Raw genomic sequence first — 20716 nt, 5'->3', positions numbered from 1 at the left:
TGCTTCTTGAGGCGTTTCAAACGGATCATCGAGGAAATTCTGAGTTCACCTCTGTGCTGCGCGATACCGTCGCTGCAGCTGCCAGATTTTAAGCTTGAAGAGCTATTCGAGTGAGTGCAAGACCCTATCGTTGCCTCAGGAGGAATCTTCGTCGACAGCGTTGGAGTCCGCGGAATAATAATTCTCGAGCCTCGACCTTCCAGGTACCTGTGCTGCAGTCTCGCGAAACCTTTCACGAAAAATCTTAAGCTAGTACCTTCACTCTGCGAACGCATCAAGAAGAAAGTTTGATCGAAGGAACGTGCTCGGTGCACAAAGGCCGACAGATTATTGTACATTCTGCATTATTCATTGTACGGAAGATGCGAATATCCGAGCTCGACTCCCGGCTTCGATATTCTTTCGCTCCGTGGGGAAAACTACGGCTCGGTGTAGGAGAATTCGAATACAAGTTTTCATCGGACTATTCACTATAGCTCTGTGTACAGTTATTGCTCGCCAATCCTGTCCCGGCGGGGCTAGTATCGCTAGCCGATCTGTGCCTCGCGTCTCGAGTCTCCAGGGCTTCATTTATAATGTCCGCTCAGTCACCCGATATTCCGAGTCGCTACGCAACGCCGAAGTTTCAGCGAACTCAATAAAAACAGATACATTAACCAGTCGTATCTCCTTGGTGAGGATCATTCGGGAAGGCGAATCACTACGCATAGTACATCCCTGCGGCATGTGCAGCACGGATGAACAGCATCATGTTGAAAGGGAGCAGTATCCCCGTGGATGATTGAATGATCAACTCGTCAGCAGTCTCTCTAGGACCGAATATCATTGACGAGCAAGAGAAGTAATCGCTTCCTGAACCGTCAAGAGAGGTGGATGAACTTCCTACGATCTCCATCCGAAGTTCCCGTCGCCTGAGAGAACATCAGGGGAAAATTCAGATTCGCCCACACGGAACATCCTGTTCCCGTTTTGAACCGTTCAGTGGAAGGTTCCGGAGACAAGGCAGTATCTAGGCCGTAGGAATTATCGGGCCCGATCCGACGCTCCGGAAACAACTGCTCGAAATCTGAAGAGTAATAAAGACGAGCCCCACTGCAGGTCTGGTCGCTCCAATCGGACGCGGTTACTGAATCCCCCCTCAGAGAGACATCGGTGCATGGAGTTCGAAGCATCGGCACAGAGGAAGGAGCGAGAAGTAGAGGAACACTTTCCTGCCCGAGACATGGGGTGACCGCCTTTTCAAATTTGGCGCCACGCTCCCGTGATTCTCTCGCAGCCAATCGGCGGGCTCTCTCCCTCGAGATTTAAACTTTCACGAAGCCGCGAGCGGTAGTCGTTTTGTGGTGAAGCAGGAGGCGCCAGCACTGCAACAGACATTTGGACGCGCCTCGTGTGAAATTTGTGACCGGGCAAGAAAATTGTGCACTTTTGCTACTCGCTATCTGAAGTCGACTTGCTGAGCCAGCAAAAAGACAACGAAAATGTCTTTACAACAGAGATCTCAACTGGCCGTTACTCGGGAGAATAACGCGCCCCTTCAAACGCTGAAGGTCAGTATCATCGCGGCAACCCGTCGATACAGAGGGTAATACCTTGCCAGGATCCGAAGAAGGTCAACATCATCGAGTTCCCGGGTCGCGATTCTTATTTTTGAGCGCGCGAAACGCGACAACGGCTAGATTCCTGAGCAGCCCCGCGAAAGTCCGTTGACCGGCCAGATGCGCTTGAACGCAGCTTGGTCTCATTAGGTCGACCTGATCCGCAGTTCAGCGACAGTTTCCTCGGCTTCGCCTGAGTGATTGTCTCTACCAAGGAAAAGTTTCCTCGAGGCGTCAATCGATAAGATATTACTGCAAAGTTACAATTTGAAAGTCGGAAATGACGTCAGCAGAATTTTTAAATATCAATCGGTATTTCCTCGCTGTCTGATGACTTCTATCGAGCCCGAAACGGATTGAGTAAATCCCCGTGGATCGGAACATCGACGTCGCTTCCGTCCGTGGCTTTTGACGAGTTTGCGAGCGACGCGTCGTCTCACTGTTCGTCGGGCCGGGGCGCTGGGCTCTCCTTGCGAAGACCGTTGAGCGCCAATTCCAGAGCCGTGCTCTCCAGACGCGCCTCGCACGCGACAGAGATATCTGACTAGATCTCTGCATTCGCTCAACTGAAGCTCCGACTCGAAATGGAAAAACGATTCATCTTTGCCTAATTCGACATGGGCGATACTTCCGAAAAGTTTCGAGACCGAAATTCATCTCCTCTATTCCTTTTCAGAATGGACTGTCGAAAAACCAGGTCGCGCCTCGCCTGGCGCTCAGTACTCGCAGTACTAACGTCGCAACAGTTACGTCCCATGTCCTCAAGGCAACGAAGCCGAAACTTCAGCCAGCATCCTTGAAGCAGACCGTCGTCGAGGTTCCGAAACCTGCGCCGAAGAGCGTCCAGATCGACAAGATCCCTCTCCCTATCGACATGGTCGACATCGATGAAGACGATATGGAACATCTCGAGTTCAGCTCTGTTTACGTGAAAGACATCTACCAATATCTCTTCAAAATCGAAGGACAGAACGCGGCACACCCCCAGTGAGTTCCTCGCCGGACGACCTGTCTCGAGCTCGGCGACATGAGACTCGTTTTTTATTTACGAGCGCCGCCTCGGCCAAAACAACGAGCGCATGTTTCGAATTCCATGAGCACCGACCGAGTGCCCACTCAATCGATGTCAGCGCATTATTGTATTATTTCATTCGTACAGGTATCTCCAGAAGCACCCGACGCTGAGGGCTCACATGCGTATGATCCTCGTCGAGTGGCTGGTTTCACTCCAGGCTCGATTCAAGCTCCTGCAGGAAACGCTCTTGATGACAGTCTCCATCTTGGATCGATACATGTCAGAGACCGACATGGAAGTCAGTCGTAGCAAGTTCCAGCTCGTCGGTTAGTACCGGGGAACCGGGCGGTCTCCTTTTCTCTGAGGGGAACTCTCGCCCGCCTTCGACGCTCATCTATGATTTTTTGGGCTCTCTGTAGTACAGGCATCTCAAATCTGACCGCTTTCAGGCGTCGCGTGCATGCTGGTTGCTTGCAAGTACGAGGAAATGTACCTACCGTCGGTCTCGGACTTCGCCTACATGTGCGACGGGGCCTACACGTCCGATGACATTCTACGCATGGAGCGAATCGTTCTGAGCACCCTGCAATTCGAGTTCGCTAAGCCACTCAGTGCGCATTTCTTGCGCCGCTTCTCTAAGGCCGGTGGGGCGGACTCGCTCACCCACACCATGGCGAAATACTTCCTCGAGTTGGCGCTCTACGATTACAGCTTGGTGCACTGCAACCCCTCGGTCGTCGCAGCGGCCTCGCTTTTCATCGCTGGACGCGTCACTGGCATCGTTGAATGGGACGAAACCGTGCAGTACTACAGCCAGTACAAGACGGAAGACCTGAGTTTCGTTGTTGGCAAGCTGGCCGAGCTGGGTGCTACTGTCGAAACGAACAAGTACCTCAAGACGACCTACAAAAAATACGCCGCCGATAAGTTCCAACGCGTAGCGAAGGTCGTCGTGCAGAGCAAAGAGATCGCTCAACTGGCCAAGAAACCCGCATCGAATTGATGACCTCATAATATACAAATATTCCACTTGTAAATAAGCACCGAAAATAATTCCCGTCGTGTATTCCTCCCACTCGTGACACCCAACTCTCGAAATGACGTCCTCTTACGATCTTACCGTTGTCGTCGAGCCTCGATTGTGCAAGTCAGCAGAGTTGGTCGACAAGCAAACTCCTCATTCACCGCAGACCCACGAACGGGAAGTTCCGAACCCGTCATTTCTATCAGCCTTTATCCAATATACCCAATCCCCAACGCAATCACCTTACTTCCGATCAAGCTCGGGAGCGACACGGAAGCTTCTATCCTCAGCGTGAGTCACGACAAAGCAACATAGGGAAGGAATCACGTCAGCGATACCATGTACGGACAGCAAGCGTCGACGAGTATCAACGGCAACAGTTGCATGGGCATTGTAACAGAACGAGTTACAATAAAACGATATCAACACAAGTCAAATTTTCGTTGCGTATAGAGATTTTGCCGTATGGTCTAGAGTGGAGTTCTAGAGTCGAGACTCTGGAGGCTTTGTCCCATGAGACGGAATCCAGCATAATCTCCGGCGAGGAGCTCCGATTTCTCCGGCCGCACGGCGAGTCCCGTCCCGTCGAAGCGAAGAATGCCCATGGAGTCTCTAGAGGAGGGATGAAATAAATTGAAGGGATTCGAAATGAAACAGAGCTAAAATAAAGGAAGGGGGAATCTCTTTCCGAATGCCCTGACGGGAGGCCTTCACGGAAAATCGTTCTAGGGCATTAGAGATGAGCACATGGACCGACCTATATGAAGTCGAGAGAGCATAACCCTCATGAGCGACTTGGAAAAAGGCGCCCCTCGGCTCCGGAGCCCCATACTGCGCTCAGGACGTACTTTGCCTGGAAGAATGAGGATTGAAATGCGATCTCCCCGTAATGGGACGAATTGGGCTTGTGCCTATCTCCCGCAAGGTTTGAAGGAAAAGGTCTCCAACAGTGTTAGGTCCTCGGGTGCGGCGTTTGATCGCCAGACCCGCATCACGAACTGCGACAACACCCCCGAAGACAACGAGAAATAGGCAACCGTCGAATGCCTTTGCCATTTCGTCCAGAAGCCTATCGTTAGACCGATTCAATATTGTATCGCTGGCAAGCGAACTCATCATTCATCATGCTCCACGGAATTAGAGAACCACTCCAATAAGTTATCCAGCGGAGGAACTCCCTAGTCTTCCCGGCCCTGTGGATTTCGCTCCAATGGAGACGTCGACACGTTAGGGACTACTCATGCATGGGTGTTTTCCTTCCAGAGATACGAGCGATCGCTGCACCCTCACCTACGGATAAGAATCTCGAATTTCAACAGCGCGCAGTATATCTCCAAGGTGTTGGACATTTCCCGACTCTCCGCTCGGATCAGTTGTGCCGGTCTCAGACGTGGTCACCTCCGGGATTTGTTTGGTGATGGATCTGAAATCAAGGACTCTCCTCGTGTTGTTGATTGTCGTCTCTACGACAAGTCTGGCCTTTGGGTCTCATCGGCGGAATCATCACCATCATCACGACGAAGAGCGTGAGTTCAACTCCCTTCGAGTATACGTTGTCCCCATCTCGACTTCCATCCCGGATACCTACAGCTGATCCGCTCTTTTCCTGCATTGCAGCTGAAGTCTGCAAGGCCTACGTCATGACTGGAGACGAAGGTTCCTGCAACAAATGTCTGAAAGCCTTACCGAACCTGAGAGAAAAGCTGTGCTTGCTCTCGGACGACGAAGACAGTGATTTCTGCAACTTTGAGAAGTGCAAGTTCGATAGATGTTGTACTCCATCCGATATTCCTCGAACTCTGCCGAATGGTTGCCCCATATGCTTCAAGACTACAATTTGAGAACTTCCATCCTCGAGCCGATATTCTCGCTCAGCGAAACGAATAGTTGTACCCGAGGAAACTCAGAATACGAGAATCGTTGCTGGAATAAAACGGAATTCGGCTCTTGCTCGACTCAGTTTCCCACGAGAGGGCCTCTCCGCCGGTGTTGAGACCGACTTATCATGATTGGAGATGAGGAGTCTTCAGCGCTCCTGCGGAATATGCTCGAATGTAGAGAATCGAAGGTATAGACTGATGCGAGCGACGCGGGGCTCGTCGGACCACGTCTCCGGAACCTCCCCCCCCCAGAATTCGGCGCACGGATGAGAAGATGCTCTCGCCGTCGTCTCAGGCTTGCGACAGTTAGGCTGAGGAGAACCGCGCCGTGCGACGCAGACGCTTCGAAAAGCTGTACGACCATGCTACGTGGGTCACTATGATTCCTCCAACCCTGCTTCCCGCACTCAGCCCCTGATGGAGTCTTTGCTCTTAAATGTATGCGGTTGCAGTCGCGAGGGCGAGTGGAGCCCCCGTCTCCCCATCGATCCTCACGGATGCACGGATTCGCTGATCAGTTCGCTCAGGTCAGACGACTCAATCCCCCTATCCCCCTAAATGATAAAAGCGCTATGTCTGCCTGACACCGGACCACTTTTTAGAGCTCTCAACCTCCGAACAGACCCCAAATTTTCCCGATCGATGCGCAATCACTCCAGTGAGGTCAAGATATACTTCTCAAGCTGCTTATACGCATGTTCGCCGTGAAATTGACGTGTTTGTGCAGTAATCGTTATTTTTCACAAAATGCAAAGCCGCTTCTATGATCTCATCAGTACTCATCAGGTCACCTTTTTAAAAGTTCTACGGGCACGAGCGCACAGTCTACATTGAACTAGCTTCGCAATCGGAACCTGTATCAAGGAAGGAGACTCTACTCCATTCGTTTCAGCGTTCAGCTGCGGCTCTGAGAAGAGGTGCCCGGAATGCCGTGAGGTGCCCGTGGAAAAAAAATCGTCCGCTTCGTTCGAAAGCGTCACCCCGCGCTAAGAAAGTACGCCACAACGTTGGCCGGTCCCGACAGGCTCCGGCTCTCTGCGCTTGGATTCGGAACCATGCCCGGTTATGAAGCGCAGTCAGACCTTTTCCCACTCCGAGACTTGACAAATAATCTTCATGAGAATGAGCCCCTCTCAACACCCCTTATTCACGATAATTATGTAGTCCAGAACCGAAGAGGAACAAGATGTTTATTGCTTGCATACCATTCCCCTAGGACAACGAAAAGCAACACTTGATTCCCTTAAGGCTGTGGGGGCGCGAAGCGCCCTCACGGCTAGTAATATTATAAACACAGCGAGAGAGCTTCAGGTTTGAATAACTCGGCCAAAATAGTTGCTCGCTCCTGTGATACTCCGTCCGCCTAGACCAGCTTCTTCAGACCTGCATCGCGGACGTGGGGAAGATCATACGTGAGAGAACTTTATTTGAGATCAAAGCGTGGGCGGAACCGGATGTACTCCATTGCTCCCTCCTAGAATGCCCGATTCCCGAATTTGAAGCTTATATGTATTATTAGCAAGCGTCGCTTCCCCAGCCGGAGTCCGATATCGCGACATGGACGGAACACATTCGGGAAGGGATGGGAAGCGCATGATGTGGGGGCGCGCAGGTATTCTGAATGCCTCACGATGAGTAAGTGGATGGAGGGTGTCGATATTTCCGGTGATGTCGCCGTGCGTTCCTATCGAGCGTGTCATCAAGTCCTGCTCCGACGCCGCTACGTTGCCGACGCCTACCATCACCCCCGGTAAAATCAATTCTCGAGCACTTATATCAGATTCGACTCGAACGCGGGCTCGAAGAGCACGCGACCGGAGCTTGATGGTGCTCATCAAAGTCTCTCAGCCGAGCTGTCAACGGTCTTTGTTCCGATCCCTTCCGAAAGCCGATTTCATCTAACGGAAAGGATATCATCACCAGCCATACAGTACTTCAGCTTTTCGTGCTGAGCGCACCTTTGCTGCCGCTCAGAGATGCGCTCGTCTCTCTCTTTTCCTCAAAGGCCTTACAGGCACATTCTACTCCGCTTGGAGCGTTTCGAGCGGATGTGATGAGCGCGTGATGACTTGCTGTTGTCGGCTAGCAGGCCGGTTGTTAGGTCTGATGTTTCCGAATCGATTTTCAATGATTTCGGGGCTCACCTGCCGGAGGTCGAAAGTCAATCTGTGTATGTACAATAAGCGTGCGTGGTTGGGTTTCGCATGTCCGCTTCACTTAGACTACCGAGTGTTCGCTATAACCACCTATAAGACATTTCCTGTTTCGGCATATCGATTCGGAATGGTTTTTCACTTGAATTCGTCGAGTACAGAAACAATGGAAATGGAGATTACAGCACGAACATCGTTGCGAATATCTTGCGGCCTGGAGGGGAGCTCAACGGAGACTGTTCGCTCACAGGGTGAATCTGGGGAACTGACATCAGGTTCAGCTAGTCGAAAGGTGGAGTCGGGCGCGAGTTGAGCCAGGATTACCCAGCTCTTGAGCTTGGTAGAGCTCTTTTGCTGCTCGCTGCTGCGATTCTCAGGAAGACCCAGACCAACTTTGTTCCACCGAGGAGCATCGATGCGGGTAGACTTGGAGAAAAGTCGATGATGAGGTCGATTTAGGCACTACAACAGTCTGCTCGTCACCGGTCACAGTTAGTCATCCAGACCACGAATCGGATTGGTTATCAAAGTGATATATAGTAATTTGGAAAGTAGGAAGTTTCGAAGTGTGTATGAGCTTGATTCACGTGTTCCGTCGTTGAGACGTCGGCGCCCTTCGGACTCAGCTGATGGGGGGCATGTCGGGCGATCTCGCACGGGATGAAGCCTTTATGGCAATCTCAATATAAATGGACTGATTGTGTCCAATCGAATTGCGATCCGGATTAGATTGTCTTACGCTCATATCCGAGCGAAAGGGACTTGCAGAGACCATCGCATTCATGAGATCCTGATACCACGGTTTTTCAAGCGAGGTTCTCATAGATTGTGCTTGGCGACAGCACCGGGATTGCCGCGAACCGAGAAAAAGTCGAGGGGTTCGTAGGGTCGTCCTCAAACTCCCCTTGAGAACTTCGGCTCTGGGGAAACGGACGGGAAGCACCCCACGCTCCCAGCTTTCGGCGAGCAAGTTGAATAGGCCCCTTATGTCCTACGCAAAGGGTCTGGCGACGATCCAAGCGCTTGTTCTCGCTGTCTATCATATGTTGGTGTTAGTGCTTGAAAAAAGAGAAAATATCACAAATCGGCGCCCGGCTGAATCGAGGAAGGCTCGTGCCGTTCGCGTGCTGAAACTTTCTTGCTCGTGAAGTGAATCCCCAGGCCGCTTTGATAGAGCCTTGGTCTGAACACCTGCCCGCTGCCTGGCTTTCGCTTGCCTGCTTACTTGGATGTCTGACTTCGTTCGTATTTCAGCCCAGAACTTCAACAGACAGCCAGTGGATCATAGTACAAACAGAGTCGGTCGTTCATCAATGCAGATTCATCAAATAACCCCAAACGGAGATATTGCTCCCGATGAGATTCTCGCTCGTCCCTGTCAATTTAACCGCGGGGGCCCGATATCTCCCCTGCCTTGCAAGCGCGCGGAGTCCGAATCCCTGGCTCTCAGACCGACGTCCACTTCGACGGGAATCAGAATACCACGCTGGAAGATAGAGCGTCAGAATGGGAATCGAGGAATCCGTCCAAGAGGCACGAAGGCGACGCCCTCCGAGGAGATCGCAGACCGGAGAAGAGTGCGGGATTCGGATGGGATTGCCAAGCAGAGTTTAAACTGACTCACCTGAGCGAAAAGACTTTACTTTGTTCTAGTATCTATGACTTTCTCGAGCTCTCGAAAGCTACAAAGGCCGAACGACTTTTTTAGGCGCAGGTGGTCTATGAGGCCCTTTCTGTAGACGCCACTCTGTATGGTGGTGGAGACTCCCCGCTCGCGGACGAGATGCTGATACTTACCTCTCGTAACACACCGAGTCGTTCGTTTACCCGAAATATCGAGGGAACAATCGATGGGTATCGAGGTTCCAGAATCAGGTGAACTCAAATAATCGTGGACCTTCCCGAGAGTCTCGCGATCGGAAACGTCACTGGGAGTTGATGATATCTCCCAGTATCCACGCAGATAATGGATCCGATTTGGGCGTCGAAATGCAGAAATCGTAGGTGGGATTTCCCCGAAACCATCCCTGAATCGTCTCGGGAAAAATTTCCGGAAATGTGATTCTACGTCCACTGGAGTTCGGACAGAATGGATACGGCTGAGCCGATCGCGATAGAGAGTCGAGGGCTCGTTTCGGGATTCAGGCTCAAACCCCAGCGGTGTTTCGACTGCGGGTGAAATGCCATCAACACCTTGAGCTCGGTCTTGTCGTAAAACAGCAATAAGCACCTTTGTTTGCGCGTCATTTGCTCGCGGTGAATCTTCGTTTCCCGCTCTCTGTATTATTCGCGCTCTGTTTGCTGAAGCTGAATGGCAGAGGAAGAATTTAAGAATATTCACGTGCCGTACTCCTTCATGCCCCAGACGCGGTGTCTGGAGCTAACCCTCTTCTGGTCGCCATTCTGCAACCCTTTAGCTTCTGTCATCCCTTTAATTGAGTTATCCACCCGATCGCCTCTCCGACGATGTTGCGATGCGCTCCTCGAGTTCTTTCCAAACATCAGCTTAGACATGATTCAATTCATCAGATTAGACGGAATTCCACCAAGTTCTCATGGACCTCCTGAACATCACTCGAAATTTCAGTTTTCGGGCGAGGCCCAGAGTCTATCAGAGTCGGCCCCTTCAACCCTTTCCTTGCGTCACTGCATTCTAGATGCGAGAGCTCGATGCTCTTCTGCGAGTCACTCAGATAGGTGGTCCGGAGCGGCACGGTAGCGCACTATCCGGTATCGGGCTGCCACGTGCCGGAAAAATTTAGTTTGACTTAGATGCCGCGAATCCATTAAGAAGTCATTAGCTTTTCGCTGGAAGTGGGCCGTGACCCTTCGAGGTTGATCGGGGCGAGACGTCAGTCTGGGGAACATCTTTTTTTCTTTCTCCCTCGGCCGGCATGGGAGTCGCAGCCCGAAGTCGTCATCGTCGCATTTCACTCAGCTGTGAGCTTTTCTCGGAGTTCTCACCAGACTCGCTGATGCTGAGTTCAACCGAAGCGGACCGTAGAAAGTCAGCTCTCCTGAAACATTAAACATCCCACTGGTTTTGTCGCGTCGAAGAAATAGTTCGGCATCCGAATCTTACAAGTCGGATGGTAGAGCAGTTGTCGCTCTCTGACGTGCGCCGAACTCGCGCGAGGGCAGCAAGGGAGCGTTGCCTATCTTTTTTTCTCGAGCTTCGATCAACTCCTCACGATGACCAGCAAAGCCGACGAAGGTTCTGAACGCAGTTCGAGCGAGTCGCTCGCGCGTATCGTGGAGTCTTCACGCTCAGAGGTGCACTCGTCATGAGCTTGTGCATTGTTCCCTGTGGATCTCCTGACGGAAGACTCTCGTAGGAGGGCTTACTGAAACCGATCGGTCTCCATGAGAGGACAGTGACGTACGTAGGTCGGTCGAGAAAGGCTCGAGCTAGAACTTGACTTATGACCCGAGGTTTCGCTCGAACTGAAGGCGTAACCTCAAGTTGGTTAACCGCATCGGGTTAAACGGTGTTCGGGTCGGGAATGGAGTGAAAGCAAACAATTGATAATGGGTGGTTCAAGTTTTCCGAGGTCGATCGTCAGCTATCCGTCTTCGAAACATGATCGGCCTCACTCTCCTCGTGAACGCTTCCCTCCCGGTCAAGAAACTCTGACCACCTAAGTTGGAAATCGGTTTTCTTCTCGCAGTAAATAACAAACTCCTTGATCGTGTGCGCGATGATCTGTCGCAACGCTGGTGGTTCGACTGTTTTGGAGTTTGCAGTCTCCGAGAGAGTCCCTGGGTTCCGCAATAGAGACATCGGCATCAGTCGAATTCCCCATAGATTGGCAAGCGGTCATCATTGTCAGACGTCATTGCTACTCTGATCTACGAATCCTTCACCCGAAAGCTGCATCTCGAGATGCATCATCGAAAAGTGTCTGACGACCCATGTAGGATTCTCGACGAAGTCTCGCTCTTTTCTGTGGAGTACCTACCAGAATCTATCCGATCTCTATCAGGTTTCGAAAATCTCGTGCCGAATCCTCTTTCCGGTTCCCGACAAGGGAAAAATGACACTCGGAAATCGTCGTTGCATTGCACAATGAGAGAGAAAACGTTCGAGTCCTCCGGATCCTTCGGCTCGCAGGGAGCTAATCACGGGCCTCGAAACGAGGAGCGGACCCAGATTCCTGACCAACAGCGAACTAAGGGGACGCTTCATCAGGATCGCATCGACTCGTGTCTCCCGGACCCGAAACAGTAGCACTCTCTTGGCTTATCTCAGCTGAGTATTAAGTAAGAATTTGATTCAGTGTAGGGAAGGAATGTGTTTTAACTCGCCGGCCCCACGCGACCGCGCCGAACAAGTACCTAGCATTTGTTTGAAAGTTGCCGACACAAACACGAACTGCAAAACATCCGACGCTCATTGTTATCTGCTATTCGTTGTCGTAACGAGAACCCCCACGACTTGGAACAAAAGATCGCCACACTTCCGCCGATAAGAATTCCCCTGCCTGACATGCGATGGGATAGCGACCATTTGAATTTCTGGATGGAATGAAATCGGACTTGCAATCGAAACTCTTCCAGAGGGTTCTGAGCGTATCCCTGACAATCGAGCCTAGCTCGGAACTTTGCTGTGAAAGTTCTGCGATCGGAATGAAGTCGTTACGATCAACAGCCACGCACGACAGTTCGCGGAAAGGCGTCCGGAGCCTTGGGCACCGCTTCTGTTTCATCGAAAACATTTAAATCTATTAGACTACAACGAACTACGGAAACCACAAATCGCGCTGTTGGAGGTCCGATAATTCGCCCGCCAGTTAGTCAAACAAGCAGCGAACTTATTCGGTTCCGTCGACAGCTCCACAAACCGTTTAGTCCGCCGCCTGCTCACTCAGCTATAATTTGCGCGCGGCAAGAGGTTTGCAGACGGAGTATTTGTTGAACACGGCGCGTGACTCCGTGCAACATCTTCATCGGCACCCGTTAGAACGGGTGCTTTTCGGGGGAGACCTCGGATCGATTCAGAGTCAGATGAAGAAGATGCTCAATCGGAGGGACCGACTGGGCAATAGCTGCTAACGGTCTAATTGTTTGTGCGGCTAGTCTGCTCGTGAACTGTATGAATCCATTGGCCCCGGTCTGAAAAAAGCAATCGTTGGTCGTGCTCTACATCGTCCGCCTGAGTGACGGTCGTTCAGATCAAAGCTCTCATCGAACGTCGTCGCTCGACGGTCGCCGGAGGAGCTCGATTTGAACTTCTTAGCGGGGGCGTCCGGTCGGCTGAGTTCGAAATGAAAGGCTCCACGGAGAAAGCAGGCGATGATTTCTGGGTGGCGGGCAGCGAATTGAATTACGTCTGTGGGCCGGTCGCGTATTCTCTCCGCTTGTGAGTGCTTGATTGTGGCATTTTCCGTTGATGTCTTCATTCATCTTCCGCTTACGATTTTACGTCGGTGGTATCCGCCAAACTCTTTGAGGACTGGGACCGAGCGCGTCCCCAGAAGGCTCGCGTGACTCCCACTCGGCCCCGGATCCTCTCCAACTTCGATCCTTAAGTCATCATTTCTTCTGCTCTCGGATCAACGGATAGAGTTCTCCTCGAAATCTCCTCCAATCCACCAGACTGTGCTTTGGGTGGATAAGTTAGTGTCTCAGCTTAGCGACTCGGAGAGCAGTTGATCTCCGCAATTCTGAGACCATATATCAGCGTTGAAGTCGACCCCAGGAATGAGCCGGGAGTCGGGAGGACACACAAATATTCAGTGGAACCCTGTCGAACGGGGCCGTTTAGGTGAAGTAATCCATTAGGTTGGTCGATTTGTTGCTGGGTCTGCCGAATGAAGACCGAGTACGTGAAGAAAGACCACCGTCATCGAGCTGGCGAGGCGTTCGATCATGGATTCAATTGTTCTCGGAGTTCTTTCGAACAGCCCTTTCTGCGAGAGCTAGACTTCTGGGTTCTTTATTGAGAAAGGTTCAAGATTTAATTAGACACTGGAACACGGACAGGGAATATCTCATTCTACCGGAAGGACACGATTCCTAGCGTCTTCCGTTTTAAGACAAGTCCTAGATCTCCCATCCTAGCTCCTGAGGGTCACCTCAAGTGAGAGTCTCCTTCTGAGAATGAATGGGAGTCGACCAATGCCGTCCGCAGACTGAAATAAACCCGACACAGGGTTCCGTGGATTTCTCTTTCACACCTCGGAGGTCCGTGGCTGGCGTAAGTGATCCGTCAGTGAGACGTCAACAAAGATCGACTCAATCCGTGAAGATGAGACTTGATTTTGGGGAATCGATCTGATCAACTTTTTGTTTACCCACGAAATTCGTCGCCTTCATCGTTGGAAAAATCGTGTTCATCCAAAAGAACATGATAAGGGTGAACAAGAAAGATCGGAATGTCTCAGATTTCACTCGTCGTATCCGGCCGACAGAGAAGCTTCTTTCATGAATGTGACAATCCCCGGTTACAGGCACACCAATGGTAGCAAGGAATTTTGGACTCACCCTACTCCCGCTAGAGCGGCGTCTCGCAAGCGGGTGGAGTCCGCGTAGCGGGAGCGGCCCCGCGCGGCATAACGTCACGGGATGGGATACCCTTTCTGCGCAAGATCCTCGCGACATCTCTTCACTCCGCTGCAGGTCGAGATAGTTCCGGCGGATGATCCCCCGCACTCATCCATAGGGAACTTGCACCGGGAAACCAGCTCGAGTGCCCTCCTAAGATCGGTAAGCTCCGAAGGCTGCACTCGACACGATGTCGACATCCGACTTGAAATGGGTTCTGATTCCTAGGGGTGACTCTTGAGACCACAGCTCAATCAGTCAATGCAGTCTCAAGGAGACCTTGATCCTCACATATATGTGTGTTAATGATGATAATACAAAGCTCGCCATCGGTCGTGCCGTTGTGCCCGACCGTAAGACAGGCTCGGCCAAGCAAGAGAGGGCTCTGACTCTGACCCATCGTGGGTTCGCCCACACTTAGCGCCACGAATAAGTCACCATGCATCATGCCCCCGATCGGAGGCATTTATTTTTCCCGAGTTTCCGCGCATGGTGCGTTCAGGATTTCCGGAAGACTACCTTGACACCGAGGAACCTCGGAGCATGCCCGGATTCCAGGCTTTGTGTGCCGGCTCAGTGTGACCTACAGCTTCAGACAATGCATATATATGTACATACATCGGATTGGTCTTCCCGAACTCACGCAATAGGGCGCATCCATTCCCCTCACGGAGGAAAATGACGACGGCTGTACTGCTACGATTTTGCAGTATCCGAAAGCGTACTTCAGAACTGTATCTTCTAGCTGGTTCCGACTTCGCCAGATGAGCGGTTGTCCGCGCACACCAGACGGGCGTTTCCGCTCTGTGTTGGATGCTTTATCTCGAGACCTCCGAGGACCTTAGCCTCGAGAGTCGAGTGAGGTGCGCTGAATCATCGAATTTCCACGGGAGTTGGCCGCTCGGCCTCGAGGGGAAATCGGGCCCGAAATGTCCGATTGGGAGCCTCGATATTCGAACAAGCATCGAGGATTTGCTCAAGGGATCGGAAGCCGAAAATCATATCTGAGGGGAGTATTTCCTATGCATCGGGTGCAACTCTGGATTAAAGGATTCTGTCCGTCTTCCGAAGGTTTCGGAATCGTTCTGAATCGCCGAGGATCGCCGTAAGTGGTTGGCAGTCCGTCGGAGGCGGGTCTTTCGAAGCTCCTCCCTGGCTCCGAAGTGGGAGAGGAGGCGCCACGGCTTAAAAACTTCGAGGGTTGTGCGTTCGCTCCAAAAGGCGACATCGAAGCAAGAGGTGAACGTGTGCCCTGATACGGATGATATTCTAGCGTCGCAGAGCTTTCCCGTTATCTGAGAATGAACATGCAGCAGTCTCTGGTGATGAGTCCAACTTCCGAGGAGGATTTCTCCTGGGCCCAGACCGAGAGCATGAGGTGAGCCTGATTTTCCGAATTTCCGAGGAGAGAAGTTGCTCAAACCGTGACGAGACTGCACCGTATGGTCTACCGTATGGAAGACTCATCCAGAATGTTTTTTCTTTCCAGTGGTTTCTGTCCATCACCCTCTTCGGACGATTCGCAGTCTTCCCTCTTGGAGAATGGAGGCAGCGATAAGGATGACAAGAAGAAATCCTCGACCTACAAACACGTGCCACACCGTGAAAAACCTCCGCACTTGGTCGCACGCAGGAACGCGCGGGAGCGTCGGCGCGTTCAGGCCGTGAACGGTGTTTTCGCCAAATTGCGGAAGTGCGTGCCCATCGAGAACCGCTCGAAGCGACTTTCGAAAGTGAAAACTCTGCACAAGGCCATCGAATACATCGCGGCCCTTCAGAGACTCCTGGCAGAATCAGATCCAGTGACCAAGGATCGTCAGAACAACAACAATTCGAACTCCAGTATCGCCACAACGATAATTAGCCACAATAACGACGACAACAACAACAGCAACAGCGCTGCGCCAAACTCACCAAATGCCGCGTTCACGCAAATCGGTGAAGTGAGCTCAACTTCATCGTTCAAACAGGAGCTTGTGCCTCAATCCGGATCGGTACCCTGGAGTTCTCCGACTGACCAGTTCCCAGCCGGACAGGATTACCCATATATGACCTCGTTCCCGACCTATAGTGACGGTCACACTTACCAGCAAGAATCGCATTACCACTGCGCACCCGTATACGTGTATCCTCCAGTCTCGGCGCGGATTTCGCCGTGTTGAGGGGAGCCATCTCCGGAGCGGCACTCGTCCGCCTCGAATAGACCGATTGTAATGTAAATAGTCACCCTGGATACAATTTATCGAATCCTGAAGAAATTTCCGATTTCCGGTGAAACCCTGTGATTCCAGAAGGAGAAGAACAAAACCGAATCGAGACCCGTTCAACGTACAGCAGTTACCAAATACTCTCTCGTTTCTCGGAGCAGTTCCCACTGACTCTTCCTGCTTGTAAATAGTGCGTTAAGCTATGAAGTCGCGACATTCCGCAAATCCAAGACATACTCGAGAAGAAATGAGGAATGGAGGCAGAAAAGTTTCGAAAATAAACGATGTTGAATACCTATTGTGACAAAAATTGCCTGTATGTCCTCAAAGTCAAAAATCGTCGAGGGAGAACACACAGGATCGGGAGCAGAGCTGAGGTTCCGAGCTTTGAGTCAATCGTTGGGAATTTTCCCTTCGGTAGCGGATTCGGAGAAATTCCCAGACGAACCTCGAATCCGGATTTTCGGACCCAGACGTACTGTCCTCGGAGCTGGAGGCGCCACGTTCAGCTGGGCGCGCGCGCCCGCAACGATCGTTTAAGGACACGGTCGCCGTGCCTTCTGCATGGGAATGAATCCAGCAGGTGGAAATGGTTTAAATCCGTTGCCTTCGCAGACGCGTGCTCGTTACGCTTTCTGACAACGGAGATTCGCGACAACTGACGAGGGACTCTCAAGTGGGCAGGTGGACCCCACGTCTGCTGCCTCGGCTCCACCGCCAATGACAGTTTGCGATCCGCCCGGTCGGGTACCCGACACTCGCTGAGTGAGTCGCTCGCGTGGCTCACTCTCCAACTGTAAGTCCGGTCATCCAGCGTATAGGCGGGATCATTATTCTGCGGATTAGCGCATCGGCGTATCGGTAGCGAGTGAATTCGAAGAGGGCCGTAGAAATATCGGGAACGCGCGCGATCCATCGAACCGAAGCAGCCGCGCGCGCGCGCGTGTTGTCACAATAGATGAGATGTTTGACTCCGTGGGGGGTTTGAGGTAATGGAGGCGATTTGTAAAATGAACGAGTTCGGCGCTTCGGCGGGCCATCGACTCAAGACGGAGGTATGGGGGTAGCGAACGAGGCAGCGACTAACTCGATTAGAAAACTTGAAACCGAAGATATTTGAAGCGGTTTTCAGAACGACCTCCCGCTTATTGGTAGACTGTGTATGACTTCAGCGCCTCTGGCGTCAAGAATCCGGCTCGCGTGGCAGTGTAATGGATTTACAGTGACTCAAAAAAACAACGCATTTCTTCACCTATTGAAGGTCAATTTCAGCGATGGCTCTTCAGGCGCAGCGCGCAGCGCAGTAGGAAATCAGAACATGCCGAGACGGATCCTCTGATGAATAGTCTGAGGCGACAATCATCCGGAGCAAAGACTCATAGATTCGGGAATTTCGAGCTTGAGTCGCAGCCCGATTCCACGGGCTGCCGATATGTAGCCATTCATTGGGAATGGTTTTTCAATTGAGTATAATCTCGAGGAGGGACTGTTGTTCCCAATTTCGCCTCTGGAAAAGCTGGAGGCGATATGTCGGGATACGGCTTCATGATTCAATTCTCAATTAATTAGGGTAGGTTTCCTGCTCGGAGCAGGTTGCGTACGAAACTGTTCCGTGATTCCAATGCATTCTGTCATCGAGTTCGAGCAATGCAGTGCACGGAAGGGAGCTCTTGCTGGTGGAGTTTGTCAGATCGGAGTAGGTTCTCGAAGTTAGTACAATAATTCTTCTGAGGTGGCACACGGCTTCCAATGCGGGTAGCGAGGAGGCTTCGAGCGAATGATCGGCCGGCCAGCCAGCCGGGCAAGGAGTTAGACGGAGAGATGATGTGTCTGGCTTCGAATCAGGAGAGGCTTCGAACGCCCGCAGCAATATCTAATTGCGGCGCACATCTAGGCACACTTCCCGAACAAGTCAGAACGTCATCGAGCGATTTCGGTGAGCCGAACATTGATCTCACACTCTGGCCACTACGACAGACTCCGATGCCGGAGGCGGGAACTTGCAAAGGGTCTCCGCGCATCCAACTAACACACCAGAGATGATGGAGATGATTAGATGACATAACAGAGATCCCTCCCGGAAGGTCTCGGGTCGGTTCTTCAAAAATCGACCCAAATCCACGGCCGAGAATATCGCTGATGCGGCAGTCAGTGGCTAAGTCATTCAAGGCAGTCGGAGCTCCAGCCAGGGTTCCTGGTAAAACGGTACATAGGCGTAGAGGAATCAGACAGCAGACACCTCCGGCCAACCCACCCACCCAACCGATTGGAGGCCCTTGAAAACGTGCACTTTTTAAAAAGCGTGCAAATTGATTTTGAGCGAATCGAACCGAATCACCCAGCGTTCTAATTACTCGCTGTGGGGCACGCGACTCCCAAGGAAATATCGCCAACGGTATACGGCTTTCAAAAGATTCAACACCAAGAGGCATTCAGAGCTGTCAAAACAAAAATCATTTTTTCCTCTCTGTGTTGATGAATTGAACGCGCACGGCGTACAAGTTCTCCGCCGCCGCATACACGACCAGACACGTGCGCAGAAGTCGAAGATGGCAAATATGAGATAATGGTCGTGATTGCTTTCGCTGGGAATGTATTCTTTGAAGTTCTCACGATTTTCAAAACTGGAATCGCACGCAATGGGTCCGAGCTCCGCGAGAACACGCCCCGCTCCTCCTTCTCTCAAGCTGGAATGTCCGTATCGCTCCGTCCTCAATGACGTTTTCTAGATTCCTGGTCTTGCCTCGATCTCCATGATTTCTGTCGGCGGAGGAGGCCAGGGCTCGACCACGGTTCTCGAGAGGCCGTTTTCTTCTCGTTACACATAAGCACAAAAGTCGCCGAGCAATTATCCTACAGGAAAGATGACTCGTTCGATATCATATTTCTACCGACGAACTCCTATCAAGCTATCAAGTCGGTAGATGCAGCGGATTCGTGGTCATAGTTCGGGATCCTGTTTGAGCTGAGGGCGGCACTCCCGACCCCTGACCTCGATCTGATGACTCTATCTTCGAACCGATATCTTCTCCCATCTTAGCGGTTTCTAGTCTTGTTCATTATTTACATAAGCTTCACCTAGCGCGTCCTGTGGATGGATAGTGCCGAAGAAGAATCGGAGCAACGCTTGGGCTTCTCCCTTCTTAGAGATGCGTCCCCGATCCTTCGCTGGGCTTGATTTTCCGCCAACGTCTCTTTCGCCGTAAGCTTTCGATGTTGATTCTACGCGATGCCCCACGACGTATCCATCAAAGACATATCGTTGCGTGTTGTCGGCACTACTCGAGCCTTGGGTGGCTCGAGCTCGGCTCAGGGTTCGCATCCACTGCCCGATCCATCGACGACCACGTGCACGTCTGAGGGAATCCGTCTTTGCCTCGAGATTCCACAGCGCCATTCTATCGCGAGACGCATGACGGTCGTCCCTTCCAATACGAGATCGGTTTGACTTCATTCCTTCTATTCCACCCCGCTGTATTCTATTCACTTGAACTTCGATCACCCCAACATCTTCTGTGGCCATCCGTACGACTTCCGGAAGCCTTATCAGTGAGCGGTCATCGATGTTGATTGAGAGCTCAAGTGAGAGCTTGAACCCTGTCGTCCGGTGCGACTCGACTGCCGCGCCATGAACGACGACGGAGGCGGCTACGACTGTCGCTCGACTTAAATATATTTGACCAGAGACTGTGGCTTTTTGAATACAAATAAGGGAGAGTTGACTAATCATAGGATGGCTGTTTCCGCGGTGAAAACACCTCTTAACGGTCACGCAACATGTTTGTTTTGGGTGACCTCTTCTCATTGGTATTTGTTGCCGGCCCGATCTGAGAGCGCCGCGATTATCGTTGATGTTGTACGCGCTATGGCGAGGCTCTTGGAGGAAGACGGACATCGAGCTGTCCACCGAGCTGGAGCTCCGAGCCCGGGGAAACGGGATGGATTCGGTGACGATCCATAGTGATCTAGGTAAGAGCGTTGTCATGGGAAGTTATTTTTTTCGGAATTCCATCGATCGAGACTTCAAGACATTTCACGGTGGAATCCTCAGATTCGCAGGAGAGTAGAGACCTCGTATTCACAGGTACTCCCCCCCCCACACACTTTGGTTGATCATCGTGTTCATCACTAATCAATGGAACCGACGGATATCGCTCTCTCACCAAGACGCTTCTGCGTCGATGAAGCTTCCCACGTCCGGACGAGAAGCAACGGGAAACGCTTCAGCTTCAGCTTCAGCCGCTACTCCGGCTGTGATCACTACTATGCTACTGACTGTGTTTGAAGAGTTCGTGA

The 20716-nt window shown here is 51.8% G+C and overlaps 3 protein-coding genes across 3 annotated transcripts; all 3 read left to right on the top strand.

Moving 5' to 3' along the window:
* Positions 1–1316: 1316 nt before the first annotated feature.
* On the top strand, positions 1317–4070 carry LOC100906249 (G2/mitotic-specific cyclin-B). The gene is made up of 4 exons (XM_003739314.2): positions 1317–1550; positions 2275–2585; positions 2758–2939; positions 3063–4070. The coding sequence occupies exons 1-4, from the start codon at positions 1482–1484 to the stop codon at positions 3614–3616; spliced, it is 1116 nt and encodes a 371-aa protein (XP_003739362.1). The 5' UTR covers positions 1317–1481; the 3' UTR covers positions 3617–4070.
* Positions 4071–4970: 900 nt separating this feature from the next.
* On the top strand, positions 4971–5628 carry LOC100906104 (uncharacterized). The gene is made up of 2 exons (XM_003739313.1): positions 4971–5163; positions 5255–5628. The coding sequence occupies exons 1-2, from the start codon at positions 5055–5057 to the stop codon at positions 5476–5478; spliced, it is 333 nt and encodes a 110-aa protein (XP_003739361.1). The 5' UTR covers positions 4971–5054; the 3' UTR covers positions 5479–5628.
* Positions 5629–15432: 9804 nt separating this feature from the next.
* LOC100898823 (achaete-scute complex protein T3) lies at positions 15433–16375 on the top strand. The gene is made up of 2 exons (XM_003739345.1): positions 15433–15591; positions 15703–16375. The coding sequence occupies exons 1-2, from the start codon at positions 15515–15517 to the stop codon at positions 16373–16375; spliced, it is 750 nt and encodes a 249-aa protein (XP_003739393.1). The 5' UTR covers positions 15433–15514.
* The last annotated feature ends 4341 nt before the right edge of the window (positions 16376–20716 follow it).

This window comes from Galendromus occidentalis, unplaced genomic scaffold (assembly GCF_000255335.2).
Source record: "Galendromus occidentalis unplaced genomic scaffold, Mocc_1.1 scf7180000076500, whole genome shotgun sequence".
Taxonomy (NCBI): domain Eukaryota; kingdom Metazoa; phylum Arthropoda; class Arachnida; order Mesostigmata; family Phytoseiidae; genus Galendromus; species Galendromus occidentalis.
This window is presented reverse-complemented; position numbering and strand designations above follow the sequence as displayed.

Excerpts from the sequence above, each read along its gene's own strand:
- LOC100906249 (XM_003739314.2), top strand. The coding sequence starts at position 1,482 with ATGTCTTTACAACAGAGATCTCAACTGGCCGTTACTCGGGAGAATAAC. Across the intron at positions 2,586-2,757 it reads CAGAACGCGGCACACCCCCA|GTATCTCCAGAAGCACCCGA; the intron begins GTGAGTTCCTCG and ends TCATTCGTACAG. Across the intron at positions 2,940-3,062 it reads TAGCAAGTTCCAGCTCGTCG|GCGTCGCGTGCATGCTGGTT; the intron begins GTTAGTACCGGG and ends GACCGCTTTCAG.
- LOC100906104 (XM_003739313.1), top strand. The coding sequence starts at position 5,055 with ATGGATCTGAAATCAAGGACTCTCCTCGTGTTGTTGATTGTCGTCTCT. Across the intron at positions 5,164-5,254 it reads CCATCATCACGACGAAGAGC|CTGAAGTCTGCAAGGCCTAC; the intron begins GTGAGTTCAACT and ends CCTGCATTGCAG.
- LOC100898823 (XM_003739345.1), top strand. The coding sequence starts at position 15,515 with ATGAACATGCAGCAGTCTCTGGTGATGAGTCCAACTTCCGAGGAGGAT. Across the intron at positions 15,592-15,702 it reads GCCCAGACCGAGAGCATGAG|TGGTTTCTGTCCATCACCCT; the intron begins GTGAGCCTGATT and ends TTTTCTTTCCAG.